Source organism: Rhinatrema bivittatum, chromosome 2 (genome assembly GCF_901001135.1).
Source record: "Rhinatrema bivittatum chromosome 2, aRhiBiv1.1, whole genome shotgun sequence".
In the NCBI taxonomy this organism is placed as follows: Eukaryota; Metazoa; Chordata; class Amphibia; order Gymnophiona; family Rhinatrematidae; genus Rhinatrema; species Rhinatrema bivittatum.
In genome coordinates, this window is record NC_042616.1 from 5,344,455 (window position 1) to 5,361,205 (window position 16,751).

At 48.8% G+C, this 16,751-nt stretch overlaps 1 protein-coding gene across 1 annotated transcript in view; it reads left to right on the top strand.

Moving 5' to 3' along the window:
• Positions 1–460: 460 nt before the first annotated feature.
• The window catches only part of LOC115086013 (ovomucoid-like), a 126,331-nt gene continuing 110,040 nt past the window's right edge, over positions 461–16,751 (top strand). Inside the window, exons 1-3 of the mRNA XM_029592592.1 lie at positions 461–469; positions 3,655–3,680; positions 4,524–4,584. Coding sequence (XP_029448452.1) covers positions 4,549–4,584 — 36 coding nt within the window. The 5' untranslated portion in view covers positions 461–469; positions 3,655–3,680; positions 4,524–4,548. The remainder of the gene's footprint in view (positions 470–3,654; positions 3,681–4,523; positions 4,585–16,751) is intronic.

Genomic DNA, 16,751 nt, shown 5'->3' on the forward strand with positions numbered 1-16,751 from the left:
GGGATGATGAAACAGGCTTGGACCCCTTGCGGGGAGATGCAGCAGAGTTGGGCCCCTCTTGGGGTGATGAAACAGGTTCAGGCCCCTCTCGGGATGATGAAACAGGCTTGGACCCCTTGCGGGGAGATGCAGCAGACTTGGACCCCTCTTGGGGTGATGAAACAGGTTCAGGCCTCTCATGGGGTAATGCAGCAGAGTTGGAAGGCAGAGCAACAAGGTTAGAATTAAGGCGCAGGGAGGACAAAGATTGTACTGCCGTGGGCTTGATACTTTGAGCCAGAAGCTCCTGCTTTTGTTTCTGGAGGAGCTGCTTAGAGAGGGCACAGGCAGTTCTAGGACGTCTAGGGAAGGTGCTCGTTAGTGTCTTAAGTGCAGCTGTGGGAAGCAGAGCCCTGCTAGAGTTAATTACTTCTCTCAGCTTTCGTTTCTGAGGCTCTAGCGTGGAAGTTATAGAAGGCTTCTTAACCCGGTGAGTTCTAAGATTTTCAGAATTAATACTTGTTTCCTGGTAGCAAGTTTTTTCAAAAGTGTCCAGAGATGAAGTGCTAGAATGCTTAATCCACAAACTGCTACATGAAATAATGTTGCTAACTGGGCCAGAAGCTGAACGCCCGGTAGTAGAACTAGCTGAGCTTTTGGGAGAAACAGATGGCCCGTTAGCTTTGCAGCGGGGGCAGGGTTCGCCTGGAGGCAAAAGGCACGGAAGACATGAACATTTCCACCATCCTGGCTGTGGAGTAGAACAGTTTAAACACTCTTGATAAACAGAGACATTTCTCTTATTGCAGTTACTGCACAACCAGTGTTCCTGACCAGCAAGTTGACAGGCTAGACAGTTCTGATAGCTTAGGTAATTCAAGGTCTGACAGGAATTGCAGGTATAAAACTTTGAAGGAGGCATCTTGTAATAGGGAAAAAAAAGGTTGACTCACCGGTTTAGCACACAGAGCTATCTCTTCCCCTGGAAATTTGATGGCTTCGGCATACTGTTACGCTTGGGCTGAGTTCAGGGGTAGTGAACACCACCCAAAGGGGTGGCTCCAGGTGGAGAGAGACAGGGATGGCTGGAAACCGTGGCTGGGTCAGGGCAGACAGCAAGAAGCAGTGTCTGGGTCTAGGCTGGGTCAGGGCAGGCGGCAGAGCAAGGCAGGTCAGAAGGCCCGTAGGCCACACACACACAGACGGCCCGTAGGCCAGACACCGTAAGCGGGGCAAGGCAGGTCAGAAGGCCCGTAGGCCACACACCGTGAGCGGGGCAAGGCAGGCCAGAAGGCCCGTAGGCCACACCCACACAGAAGGCCCGTAGGCCACACACCTGTAAGCGGGGCAAGGCAGGTCAGAAGGCCCGTAGGCCACACACACACACAGAAGGCCCGTAGGCCACACACCGTAAGCGGGGCAAGGCAGGTCAGTAGGCTCGTAGGCCACACACACACAGAAGGCCCGTAGGCCACACACAGTAAGCAGGGCAGAGAGCCCGTAGGCCAAACACACACAGACAATAGAGCAGAGGGCCCGTAGGACCGCATGCACAGTAAGCAAGGCAGGGCAGGGCAGAAGGTCCGAAGACCATACACAGCACAAGGTAGAAGGCCCGAAGGCCGCGCAGGGCAAGGCAAGACAAGACAAGGTAGAAGGCCTGAAGGCCGCGCAAGGCAAGGCAAGACAAGACAAGACAGAAGGCCCGAAGGCCGTGCAAGGCAAGGCAAGGCAAGGCAAGACCGAAGGCCACCAAGACTAGGCTAGACAAGGCAAGACAGAAGGCCCGAAGGCCGCGAAAGGCAAGGCAAGACAGAAGGCCCGAAGGCCGCGCAAGGCAAGACAGAAGGCCCGAAGGCCGCGCAAGGCAAGGCAAGACAGAAGGCCCGAAGGCCGCGCAAGGCAAGGCAAGACAGAAGGCCCGAAGGCCGCGCAAGGCAAGGCAAGACAGAAGGCCCGAAGGCCGCGCAAGGCAAGGCAAGACAGAAGGCCCGAAGGCCGCGCAAGGCAAGGCAAGACAGAAGGCCCGAAGGCCGCGCAAGGCAAGGCAAGACAGAAGGCCCAAAGGCCACGCAAGGCAAGGCAAGACAGAAGGCCCGAAGGCCACGCAAGGCAAGGCAAGACAGAAGGCCCGAAGGCAGGGCAAGGCAAGACAAGGTAGAAGGCCCGAAGGCCACGCCACGCAAGGCAAGGCAAGACAGAAGGCCCAAAGGCCGCGCAAGGCAAGACAAGACAGAAGGCCCGAAGGCAGGGCAAGGCAAGACAAGGTAGAAGGCCCGAAGGCCACGCAAGGCAAGGCAAGACAGAAGGCCCATAGGCCGCGCAAGGCAAGACAGAAGGCCCAAAGGCCGCGCAAGGCAGGCTAGAGCAGGGAGCCCAGGTGAGCTCGATGCCGAAGCACCGAGGCAACTGTCAGGCAGGGTTATAAGGGCACACCCAGAGCATAGAGTGGACAGAGGAGATGGACTGTGCCTGTCAGGAAAGCCAGCTCTAGAGGGGCCCCTGGTGGTGAGGCGGTTGCACAGCAGCCACAGCCGTAACAATTTTTGCGGGAAGGCCTAAGAATAGTGAGTTACAGTAATCTAAACTTAATAAGACAAGTACCCGTAAGACAATTCTAAAGTTTTTTGGGAATAGGAGGGGTTTAATCTTTTGAGTATGTTTAATTTGAACTAACCATCACTTATGATTTTTTTAATGCAGGATTTCATGGCGAATTTGCAATCTATAAGAATCCCTAGATCTCATACTTCTTAGAAGCCCCTCATGAGGGACTTGGTCAGATGCCTTCTGAAAATCCAAATACACTACATCTACTGGTTCATCTTTATCCACATGTTTATTAACCCCTTCAAAAAAAAATATAGGAGATTTGTGAGGCAAGACTTCCCTTGGGTAAATCCATGTTGACTGTGTTCCATTAAACCATGTCTTTCTATATGCTCTACAATTTTGATCTTGAGGATAGTTTCCACTATTTTTCCCAGCACTGAAGTCAGTCTCACTGGTCTATAGTTACCTGGATTGCCCCTGGAGCTTTTTTAAATATTGGGTTACTTTGGCCACCCTCCAGTCTTCAGGTACAATGGATAATTTTAATGATAGGTTACAAATTTTCACTAATAGATCAGAAATTTAATTTTTTAGTTCCTTCAGTACCCTATGATGCATACCATCTGGTCCAGGTGATTTACTACTCTTTAGTTTGTCAATCTGGCCTACCACATCTTCCGGGTTCACAGTGATTTCATTCAGTTCGTCTGACTCATCATTCCTGAAAACCATCTCCAGAACTGGTATCACCCCAACATCCTCATTAGTAAACACGGAAGCAAAGAATTCATTTAGTCTTTTTGCAATGGCCTTATCTTCCCTAAGAGCCCCTTTAACCCCTCAGTCATCTAATGGTCCAACAGACTCCCTCACAGGTTTCTTGCTTCGGATATATTTTTAAAAGTTTTTATTAAGAGATTTTGCCTCTTCATTTCAAATTCTCTCTTCGCCTGTCTTATCAATGTTTTACACTTAACTTGACAATGCTTATGTTTTTTCCTATTTTCTTCAAATGGATCCTTCTTCCAATTTTTGAAGGATGTTTTTTTGGCTAAAATAGCCTCTTTCACCTCATCTTTTAACCATGACAGTAATTGTTTTGCCTTCCTTCCACAATCTCAGGGCACCTGGATATCAAACATTCCCAGGTATGCAGAACAAAACATTTTTTATATCCTTACTATTTTTTATTACTGGGTCTTTGTGTCTGCTACTTTGAAATATTTTATTGGTATCTAGAAATTTTTGATATGAGTTTTTAATTATTGGATATTCCATTCATCAGCTGTTTTGAAATAATCTGTTCTTTTTGTTAGTATGGTTTTACTGCTACTGATTTTATATTTCTTGATTTGTTTTATAAGGATGATGTTTCTTTTTTTCCTTTGTTACCCTGCATACAGAGACTCTGGCTTGTTGCAGTTTCCAATTCAGTTTTTGTCTGCATGCTTCTAGTTATGCGTTTTTGTCTCTTTATTCTTTGTTAGATGAGGGTCAGCACATGTGATTCAGGTGAGGTTTTCTGCTGGCGTGTAGTTTCTGTATAGGGCTCTTTTACAGCCTGACTTGGTCTGTTTTCCTAATAGGAGATGTATTGGTGTCTTAAGGCCTGGTGTAAAATTTTCAATGTTGCCTTTTCTTAGGTAAGATGGTTACTGTTTAAGTGCTGGAAATTGGTGCTGTTTTGGTGTGGGATGTTTACTATTTAAGCAATTTCTGTTCAGACAGAATATGTATTTTCCCTTGTGTGATTCTTAACAATAAAAATAATACCGGGCCTTTATTTTTTATTTCCGTATTGAATTGTAATGAGCAGTGTGTCACACACATGAGCATGGTTTGTCAGTTGTGTCACAATGGGAAAAAGATTGAGAACCACTGCTTTAGGCTATGCTCTACTTTTTAGTTTAATTTTGTGAAATTTGAATTTGACCTGGAGAGGTTTTAGCTTTATCTGAAAAATCAAAATGTTTCCCTTTTCTCTCCTTTAGGGAAGAAAATAAGAAGATTTGTGTGATGCATAGAGGAAAGTGTGGCTCTCCAGAACACCCGGTAAAATTCTCTGCAAGAGGGCAACTTGAAAATAAACCAGATAGAAGTGAAGTCTGCCTGCAGCTACTAAACCCAGACTTGTGCGCCTAAGTCTGCTTTGAAATTAAGTCCCACTCTTGGAGGCCGATATATAACCCCTTCTGATCATAGCATGGCTCTTCACTCCCATTTTAGTGTGGAGTTTTCAGTGCTAATGTAACCCCAGAGTGTAACAGGGATTTTAGTGCTGAACAAACATGCAGTAAAACAGGAATAATAAGTCATGCTAAAATAAGCGTATCTCCATGCAATTTGCAGAGTAATGAGCTTACCCTGCAATGCAAGGAGGTATGCTGAAGGACAGACACCTGTGCATGAATCATTCTACAGTGGGAAATTTGTCTCCCGGATCAAGGCCAGGAGTTAAACGTCCCACGGAAGAGTGGGTTAAGTAAGAAACCACTTCCCACTCACACATAAAACTTAAAAATAAGAAGTGAAATAAAGTAAAAAAAAAAAAAAAGCAATATAATAATATAAATTAATAAGTTAAAAATTAAAATAAAACCAAATCAATTCAATTAATAAAGAATATAGCTGAATTAATATTGAAAAGTAAGCAAATAATATAAAGCAAAAAGATAAGTAATATAATAAAGTCAATAAACCAATATAATATAGTCAATAAATGCAGTAAAGTAAAATGAATATAAGAACATAAGAAATTGCCATACAGGGTCAGACAAGGGTCCATCAATCCCAGCATCCTGTTTCCAATACAAACCAATCCAGCCCAGAAGAACCTGGCAAGTACCCAAACACCAAGAAGATCCCATGCTACTGATGCCAGTAATAGCAGAGGCCATTCCCTAAGTCACCTTCATTAATAGCAGGTAATGGACTTCTCCTCCAAGATCTTATCCAAACCTTTTTTAAACCCAGCTATACTAACTGCACTAACTGCATCCTCTGGCAATAAATTCCAGAGCTTAATTGTATGTTGAGTGAAAAAGAATTTTCTCCGATTAGTTTTAAATATGCTACTTGCTAACTTCATGGACTGCCCTCTAGTCTTTCTATTATCTGAAAGTGTAAATAACCAATTCACATTTACCCATTCTAGACCTCTCATGATCTTAATCACCTCTATCATATCCCCCCTCAGCCGTCTCTTCTCCAAGCTGAACAGCCCTAACTTCTTCAGCCTTTCCTCATAAGGGAGCTGTTCCATCCCCTTTATCATTTTGATCACCCTTCTCTGTACCTTCTCCAGTGTAACTATATGATTCTTTAGATGCTGCGACCAGAATTATGCACAGTACTCATGGTGTGGTCTCACCATGGAGCGATACAGAGGCATTATGACATTTTCCGTTTTATTCACCATTCCCTTTCTAATAATCCCTAACATTGTTTGCTTTTTTGACTGCTGCAGCACACTGAGCCGACGATTTCAATGTGTTATCCACTATGACACCTAGATTCATTTCCTGGGTGGTAGCTCCTACATTGTGTAACTACAGCAAGGGTTATTTTCAAGACCAAGGCGATGAAGCACGTGGTGTCTCACAGACGGCAAGCATGGCTCGTGCTTCCCAGGGGACGGAAGGCATCGAGGGCTGGTTCCCTGTGTGGGATGGGGGCCGCTCATATAAGATCTTCTACACCACCCTAGAGGACCGGTACTATCTCTGTAAAGAGGCGGGGCACATACAGAAGGACTGTCCTCGGCGGCGAGGACAAGCCCCGCAGCTGAGTGAGAGCATCACCCCGCAGCCGGTCCTCCCAGAGCCACCGCGCTCCAGAGCGGTACCCCGGAAGCCAGGGCCCCCTCACCCCAGGGAAAGCCATCTGTCACATCTGCTCCATGTACCGAGCCTCAGATACAGCGAGCTGCATTGCCTCGGCAGAACTCAGGGGATTCTCCTCCGTCGCCTGTGGCGACTAGCCCCCGACATGCATCTTCTGTTGCCGGAGGATTGACAGGCGACCTCGGCACTAAACGTGGTGGCCGGGAGAAAAGGACTAAGCCGCCCCATGCTTGTGGAGTGGATATCTCTCCGCCCCCCTCTGGTGGTGAGTCTGAGGTTGCGGGGCCCCCACCAAAGAGAGGGAGTGGAACCCACACTAGCTAGAAAGGTGACATAACCGGAGAGGTTGTGAAACGGGGCCCTCCTTGTCCTAAGGAAGCCTCCATGGATTTGGAACAGGGGAGGGACAGGAAGGTAGCACCGGAGGGGGAGGTGGGTGAGAGGAATGTTGTGTCTGACAACCCGCCTTCATTGAGTCAAGCGGGGCAGGATGCTTCTCTGCCTGCTCCCCTTCCACCCATTGGTTCAATTGGTTCACGAGGCGGCGCCAAGGGACCTGACCTGCTGCCTGCAAGTGCGGACAATCGCGCCGACACGACCGGAACCGGACCCCAACGCCAGGAAAGCAGAGGGCAGCGACCGGTAGGCCCGAGAGTCACCACCTCCACGGTAGGCTACCCCCCCCCTCGCTGCATCGCCCGGCCTACCTCCGCGATAGGCCGAGCCACGAAGCCAGACTCCTCCTGACCAGCAGGAGGAAGGACCTCCCTCCTGACTCCCGCCCACAACGCTCATGAGGCGGCGCCGAGGGACCCGACCTGCTGCCTCAAATTGCAGGCAAGCACGCCTCCGGCACCGTGTGACGCAGGCACGCGCCTAAGGAGCGCAACAAAGGGGCATGCCCCTTGGCGCGCCCCTTTGCACGTCCCTCAAGAAGTCAGCAAGATACTCCAAACTACTCACGGCCTTACTATCTATTTCGAACAAGCTAAAAACACCACCAACTATTATTAATACCACCTCCACACCAGCTCCAAAATAAACCCCAACCCCAAGAACTGAAGGCAAACCAGTCACCTCACAACCGCCAGCCATCCCAAAGATGGCTACAACTCCCTACTTGTTTCCCCTGAAAAAACACAGATATCTGATAAATATCCCCCTCAAGAAATATATCAAGAACATGTTCTATCTCACCTTCTTCGTGATAACGCCCAATCCTTAACCAAAAAATTCATGTTAATTTCAGACATTATTCAGGAAAAAAACCCTGACTTCATCGCCATAACCAAAACCTGGTTTAAAAATACCGACCAGGTAATAACAAACCAGCTAAACAACAATGCATATGACCTAAGCCCACAGAGGAGGCGGATTACTCCTAATCATAAAAAAACATTTCTCAATGAAACTGATCCCGTACTCTCTCCCGAGACAATACGAAATATCCTTCTTTGACTCAGAAAACCTGCAAATATGCTTAGTATATTGCCCTCCCAAACTTCTGGATAACAAAATCTCCCCCTTCTTAGAATTCCTAATAACAAACATCAGTACAAAAAAACCGACAATCTTACTCGGAGACTTCAACCTTCACACAGACACCAGCCCCAGATCACAAAATTGCCAAACCATGCTTGACATGCTATCAAGTCTAGACCTCAACCAACAAGTGAACATCCCCACACACAAAGCGGGCCATACACTGGACCTGATTTTCACAAATCACCTATTATCAGATACATCAATAACATATAAACCAGTCCCATGGTCTGATCACTACCTCCTGCAATGCAAGACACAAGCAAACATCAACAACACGACTAAAACAAAGGAATCGTTATCCTTCAAATACCGACCACTCTTCCAACCTGAGATCCTTCAACAAGAACTCGGAAAACAACTAGCAAATCTGGATCTCTCCAACATAAACAACGCTATATAATCCTGGTTCCAACTTACAGAACAGACTGCCAACTACATAAACCCTGAGAAAACAAAACAGATAAAGAATAACAGAGAAAAAAACAACCCATGGTTCAACTCCCAACTAAGAATCACGAAATCCAACCTTAGGAAAAAAGAAAAGGAATGGCAAAAAAAAAATGCCCCGTGACACTAGGAAGATACCGCACGCTACTTGCCACATACAAAAAAATGATTCATGACACTAAGCGTAACTACTATAGTCAAAAAATCAAAAACTCCACCAATAACTCCAAATCACTATACAACATAGTAAGCAACCTCATATCTGAAAACAACAACACATCACAAAAAAAAAATTTAAGCCAAGATCTCGCCATGTTCTTCAAAAACAAAATCAGCAAAATAATGGGTAACATCAACAAATCCACGATGACAGAAGAACAAATATCCGTTACAAACATAATACCATATTCTAATTTTGATCCAATCTCAACTATTGAAACAGAAAAAATGTTAAGAAAAATCAACCCAGCACACCACGATCTTGACATAATCCCAACACGAGACCTAAAAGAAATAGCTCATACCGTTGCTCCAACTATAGCAGCAATTATTAATAAATCCCTTGAAGAGGGTGAACTACCAGACAAATTAAAAACTGCAACGATCAAACCTATAATAAAGAAGAAGAACCTAGACCCAGACGATCTGAACAACTACTGTCCAATTTCAAATCTGCCCCTACTAGCAAAATTATCGGAGAAAGCAACCCTGATGCAACTCAATGAACATCTCGAAAACAACAACATCTTACATCCTACCCAGCACGGCTTCAGGAAAACCACAGCACTGAAACCCTGCTACTTAACTTAACAAACAGCATATTAAGAAGTTTTGACAACAACTTAAGCCATATACTCATCCTACTAGACCTCTCCGCCGCGTTCGACACAGTAGAACACAAAAGTCTAATATCAAGATTAGCAAACATCCGGTTGTCAGGCAAAATGCTAGACTGGTTCACATCATTCCTCAAAAATAGATATTTCAAAGTCAACTTCCACAATAACTCCTCTGAAGCAATCCCCCTCGAAACTGGAGTACCATAAGGATCTGCCCTCTCAGCCACACTCTTTAATATCTATCTTCTTCCTCTCTGCCAACTCATCTCGGGCCTAGGCGTTACATACTACATGTACGCCAACGATATCCAACTCCTCAGACCAATAACCTCCACCATCGAAGACGTAATGATTCTAGCAGCCTCTTACCTTGAATTAATAAGAAACATGCTAAACCACCTGAAGCTATGCCTAAACATGAACAAAACAGAATACATACTGATAGAAAGAAAAAACTCAGGATTAAAAACCAACCACTCCATACAAATCAACAACATAAGCATCCATCTAAAGGACAGTGTAAAAGACCTCGGAATATTCATAGACACTGAACTCAACTACAAAAAGCACATCTCAACGAAAACAAAAGAAGGCTTCCACAAACTGCAAGTCCTCAAACATCTAAAACCACTACTATACCACCAAGATTTCAGAACCATCTTACAATCACTGATATTCACTAGCTTCGACTACTGCAGTTCACTCCTACTAGGTCTTCCAAAAACGATATTAAAACCACTACAATTACTACAGAACGCGTCAGCCAGAGTCCTCACCGGCAAAAGACAATCTGACCACATCACCCCTGTACTAAGCAAGCTGCACTGGCTACCTGTAGATAAAAGAATTGAATTCAAAATCCTAACCATCCTACACAACACAATATACAAAGCTGAAAACTCCTCCCTAAACAACATCAAACAGGAACACAGATCACAACGCACTACACGAACTTCAAGTAAATTACAACTAGATGTCCCATCGCTACCTTTAGCCAAGCTATCCAACGTACGAAAAAGAGCCATATCCATAGCAGGACCTAAACTCTGGAACTCACTACCAGAGTACCTAACCTCACAATGCAACACCAAAACATTTAAAAAAGAACTCAAAACGTGGCTCTTCCGTCAAGCCTTCAAAGATGGAATTGGGTAACCACACGTAACATAACTAACACACAACCACCGTCAACTATATAATTACAATTTCAAGACTATTATTGAGAACTTTTAACCCTCTTATTTACTGATAAGGATAATACTCCATATTTATTCCCAGGCTTATTTAAAATCATTATTCGTAGGCTCATCTTGAGACAATAATCGCTTCTTTCCAGATTTTACATAATTCGGTGTATAAACCATAACGCTTCCCACGTTACTTAAATGTTGATTTAAATTATATAAAGTTGATTTAACTATTGCTGTTCCTTAAACTGTTTGTTATCAGTTGATTCCAAAATGTATTAAGTTGCGTTTATTGTAAACCGGAGTGAAGGCTGACAGCTAAACTTCGGTATATAAAAGCTTTTAAATAAATAAATAAATAGCTAAATAAATAAATTAGGAAGAGGGGACTCTCAGAGAATGAGTTAGGCCGCAGGGTTACCGCGGAGGGGCCAGCTTGGTCCTTTCATCCTGAGGCTGGCCCTTCCAGCCCGACGAGGAAAGCCCCACTGCAGATCTCAGGCCTGCCTGCCTTAGACGCATCAGGGGTTCCCAGGCAGGTCTGGGATGTGGATAGTTTCCTTGAACTCGTTTGCGGTGGGCCCCTGGAGCCCCCTTCCCTTTTACTCCCATTATGGACCTCCCCCTGTACAGCCCGCTCCCTGCTGATGGCTCTGATGAGGCGCCTGCTGTCGCACCAACCTCCACCCACCTGAAGCATGAGGTGAACACGCCATCCGAGGATGTGCTGGTAGGGAGAGGAAGGCCTCTGGAGTCAGAGGCAGGGATTAGCGGAGACATAGAACCCCTAGGGTCTCTGGTTGAGAATCAGCGGGCAGGAGAGGACGCAGGTGGAGGAGCGCCCCCCCCCAGAGTGCTCAGTGGTTCCCTCTGCCGTTGAGGTTTCCATCCAGGAGGAGATGGACATGGGGGCCTCTCCTTATTGCTCACCTCTGCCTGCTGGTCTGTTGGATACTGCCCCAGACCTCAGGGGGAGGTCCAGTTACCATCGAAGGGAGGTAGGGAATGAGGGTCACCCCCAGATGGGAGGGCCTGTGGATTCCGCTGAGTCCCAAGGCCTCCCGGGACCCCTCATTCCCTTGGCTGAGCCAACCCTTCTCCTGTCATCTGAGGAGGTGCTTGGCCAGCCTGACAGGCTGGAGAAATAGGACCGACATGGGGCAGGTGACCCCTTGTAAGTTGCTGTCCCATGCGACCGTTTGCATTGCTGATGGAGAATGGCTCTGACATTCGGCACATTGAACGTCCACGGCTGCAGGAGGGGTCTCCAGAGGCACTGGGTGCTCTCCTTCCTTAAAGCAGGAGGGTGCTCGGTGTCCTTCCTTCAGGAGACCCTTTCTACCCCAGAGACCGAGGCAGCTTGCTCCTGGGGTGGCACGGCAGGGTGGAGTTCAACCACTCCATCGGGCAATCTGGCGGGGTGGCCATCGTGCTGGTGGAATCCCTGCAGGATGAAGTGCTGGATGTCCGACCCGTCGTGCCCGGTCGCATGCTTCACCTCCGGGTCCGGATCGAGGGCTGCACGATTAACCTAGTTAACGTGTATGCCCCGACCGCCGGACCCGAACGAGAAGCATTCTTTCGCCAGATGTTGGCCCATTTGGACACCTTAGACGCCGAAGAGGAGGTCATGCTCGGGGGTGATTTTAATTGTACCCTCGAGCACGGCGACCATACCGGGAGCCAACGGCACCTCGCCTTGTCGGCTGTCCTGAGGGAGGTGGTCCAATGCCTGTCCCTGGCTGACGTCTGACGAAGTCATCACCCCGGGGCATCTGACGGCCACACCTTTCTCCAGGTGCGGTTCGGACAGGTGTCTCGCTCTCGGATCGACCGTTTTTATTTCTCCTTTGGGTTGATGTCACAAGCCCTTTCTAGTGTCGATGAGGTGGCGGCCTTCACGGACCACCACGCAGTGACCGTGAAGGTGAGGTTCGACCCAGTCGAGCCTCGTGCTGCCTACTGGCACTTTAACAACTCGCTTTTAGAGGAGAAATGGCTCGTGACGGCGGTCCAGGAGTTTTGGGGAGACTGGCGCAAGCTCGAGTTGGATTTTCCCTCGCTCGCCGAATGGTGGGATGTGGGGAAGATCCGCCTCGGGCTTCTCTGTCGGCAATATGCTAGAGACGTTAACGGGGAGCGGCGTCATGAGACGGAGCCACTCAAGGGGGAGTTGCTCACTCTCGAGGCGGGGCTCTCTGTCACTGAGCACCAGCTGCAGGCAGAGTATGAGGAGAAGAAGCGCACCCTTTGGGCCTTTGAGGAGTGGCGAGGCCGAGGGGCTTTTGTGCGCTCGCGAGTCCAGTTCCTCCGTGAAATGGACTGCAGCTCGCTCTTCTTCTATGCACTTGAGAAGAGGAGGGGGAAGAAGGGGCGGATGACGTGTTTACTCTCCGCCGACAGAACCCCCTTCAGGGAGCCGGAAAGGATTAGGGCGAGGGCACGGGAATTTTACTCTGCCCTCTTCTCTCCAGACTCTGTCGATCCCAGTGCCAGCAGGGACTTGTGGGATGAGCTTCCCGCGCTCGGTCAGCGCGACAGAGAGAGGCTGGGGAAGCCCTTCACTCTGGCCGACCTCTCTGCCGCACTGGGTCAGATGCCCAACAATAAAACACTGGGCATCGACGGACTGAACGTTGAGTTCTTCGCCCATTTTTTTTACCTCCTAGGACCTGACCTCCTGCGGGTCCTAGAGGAAGCCTGGGAGACCGGCGCCCTTCCCCTCTCCAGCCGTCACACGGTGCTGATCCTCTTGCCCAAGAGTGGGGACCCGCGCGACATTCGGAATTGGCATCCACTTTCCCTGGATACACAGACTACAAGATCCTAGCCAAAGCAATGTCGCAGTGGCTGGGGTCTGTGCTGGCAGGTGTGATCCACCCCGATCAGTCCTACACCGTCCCGGGCCGGACCATCTTTGACATTTTTTTGGTCTGGCACCTTCTTCATTTTTGCCATAGGGCCGGGCTGTCGGTAGGCTTTTTGTCCCTTGATCAGGAGAAGGTCTTTGACAGGGTGGATCAAACGTATCTCATAGGAACCCTTCAGGCATTCGGATTTTGGCCCCCGTTTCATGGGTCTTCTCCGTGTCCTGTATTCTTCTGCGGAATGCCTTGTTAAGGTCAACTGGTCCTTGACGGCGTCTCTGGCATTCAGTCAACGAGTACGTCAGGGGTGCCCACTCTCTGGATAGCTCTATGCCCTGGCCATCGAGCCGTTTCTGTGTCTTCTGCGCAGGCGGCTCGTTGGCTTGGTGCTGCGAGCACCGGAGATGCGGATCACCCTGTCGGCATACACTGACGATGTACTCCTCATGGTCCAGGACCCACTTGATTTGGAGAGGGTGCGAGCCTGCCAGGGGGTTTATTCATCCACATCCTCGGCCCAAATCAACTGGGCCAAAAGCTCCTGACTTTGGGTAGGACCGCAACAGGTGGACATACTCCCTAGCCAGATTGATAATTTTTCCTGGGGCAGGGGGACCCTGAAATATCTGGGTGTCCACCTTACCACTGCAAAGTCCGCGGCCCTAGCGAACTGGAAGGAGTTGAAGGAAAAAGTCGCAGTTCGTCTGGGGGCGTGGAAGGGTCTCGTCCAGCTCATGTCCTTCCAGGGGAGGGCCTTAGTGGTGAACAAGCTGGTGTCCAGCATGCTGTGGCACCGGCTGGCCGCCCTGAGGCCACCCTCGGAGTTCATCTCCTGGACTCAGAGGAAGTTGCTGGACTTCTTCTGGGCCGGGATGAGGCACTGGGTCTCTGCAGGTGTCCTGGGGCTCCCCCTCAAGGAGGGGGGACAGGGGGTGGTGGACAAAAGATGTAAAGTCCACACCCTGCAGCTCCAGGCCTTGCGGAGATTCCTGTACGCAGACCCACCTCCACAGTGGCACCCGCTGTGGGCTTTTTTCCTCAAGCAAGTGGGCGGGTTGCCGTACGACTGGCAGCTATTGGTGATCAACAGGGAAGTGTACACATGCCACTTCCCGTCGCTGCCGGTCTTCTACCAAGATATTTTCAAAGCCTAGAGTGTGGTCTCTGGAACACGAGATCCCTCGGCACCCCTGAGTTTGAATACTCCAGAAGAGCCCCTTATTCACAACCCTGCTCTGGATGTGAATGCCCTGGAGTCCCCTCAGGTGCACCGATGGCTCATAGAGTCCAGGACAACATGCGTCGGAGATCTCCTGAGCACAGACCGGCGATGTTGGGTGTCCCCAGAAGCGCTGGCCCGGCGTATGGGCATGGGGCACCCGTACGTAGCCGGTCAACTGCTCAGGGAGATACAGGGCCTTTTTATCCCTCAGCCCCTCCAGCCCGTCCGAGGGGGTTCTTCAGGCCGGGAGTCCCCACCCCTACCCACCCCCACCCCTGTTCTCCCGGCCCTGACCATCGGCCCCCCGATTCAACAAGGACCCCCTCGACCTCCCTGTCCCCCTCCCCACAGCTTCAGCAGGCTGTATGAGCTACAGCGGGTGCCTTTTCGGAAAGCCACGAAGACGGCCCTAACTGATCTGAATCACCACAAGGTGCACCAGGCTACCCTCTCCAGCCACCCAGTTACACCCTGGCGGACGGTTTTGGGCGATGCGCAAAAACCCCAGTGGGAGCAGTTTTATTTGGAACCGATTCCGAAGCCCACCAGGGATTTGAGCTGGCGCATCGCCCACAGGGCCATCATGACAGGCATCCTGCTGGCACACCTCATGGGTTCAGGAGGAGGGTGCGAGTTCTGCGGGGAAGAGGACACGCTGGAACACATTTTCCTGCGATGTCCTCGGCTTACACCCTTCCTCACGGAGCTGAAGATCCTCCTCCTATGCTTTTGGCTACAATTCAGCCCTCATCTGTTTCTCTACTGCTGCACCACATCAAGGAACATGAGGCTGAGGGCCAGGGACCACCTTATCAGCTACATCTTAGCCACCGCGAAATATGTCATCTATAAGACCAGGACTGTGGCGTTGGATGGTGGCACCCCGGAAGACTGCGTAACCTTTTTTCATTGTGTGGTGCGGGCCAGAGTGAGGGCCGAGTATGATCATGCTGAAGCCACGGATACGATAGACCATTTCATCTGGAGATGGGCGATAGCAGACGTGCTCTGCACAGTTCGCGATGGACCCCAGCCTTTGCTGACCTTGCACATTTAGGTCTTTGTTTTCGGGCAGTGGCGCACGCCCTCCACGGAGCACGTGTACGGGAGCAGTGAGGCGTTCCCGCCCTTAGTTAGCCACGAGCCTCGGGGTCACGCTTGGGCAAATGGGAGCAACCCCGAAGCCTCCCTGCCAGGGTCACGGCCTCCCTTCCCTCCTCCCGGCAAGAGTCCTTTTGAAGCCTCTGGCAGCATACCTGGCAGTGCCACCCCCCCCTCCTATTCTACGCTCGACACCTGAGAACACCTCTGGAAAGTTATGTCACGATAACGTGACTTCTGTTCAGGCCAATTAGCGTGACCCTGCGGGATGTAGGGCCACAGTTGTTTCTTTGTTGGGAGAGAAGGCTGATGCCCCTTTCCCGGAATGTACTGGAATGGCCTGAAATATCAGTAACCTTCATATCTTAAGAAAACACCCAAAGTTTTACAGCACAGAGACTCATCTCTGGCTCAAATCACCACACTACTGATGCAATTAAGAGCAGTAGCTATTCCCTAAGTAAATTTGATTAACAGCCGTTAATGGACTTCTTCAAGAACTTATCCAATCCTTTTTTTAAACCCAGCTACACTAACTGCACTAACCACATCCTCTGGCAACAGATTCCAGAGCTTTATTGTGTGTTGAGTAAAAAAGAATTTTCTCCGATTAGTCTTAAATGTGCTACTTGCTAACTTCATCGAATGCCCCCTAGTCCTTCTATTATTCGAAAGTGTAAATAACCGATTCACATCTACTTGTTCAACACCTCTCATGATCTTAAAGACCTCTATCATATCCCCCCTCAGCCGTCTCTTCTCCACGCTGAACAGCCCTAACTTCTTCAACCTTTCCTCATGAATTTTTAGTTTTCTTAGAAGCCTCTCATGCGGGACTTTATCGAACGCTTTTTGAAAATGCAAATATAACACATCTATCGGTTCACTTTTGTCCACATGTTTATTCACCCCTTCAAAATAATGTAGGAGATTTGTGAGGCAAGACTTCCCTTGGGTAAATCCATGTTCGCTGTGTCCCATTAAACCATATCTATCTATATATGTTCTGAGATTTTATTCTTTATAATAGTTTCCATAATTTTTCCAGGCACTGAAGTCAGGCTCACTGGTCTAGTTTCCCGGGGGTCTAAGGTTTCGCGGATGCCCTGGTGGCCAGTTAGATTTGAGTCAGTTATTTACTCTTTCAGATAATAGATGGATTAGGGGGC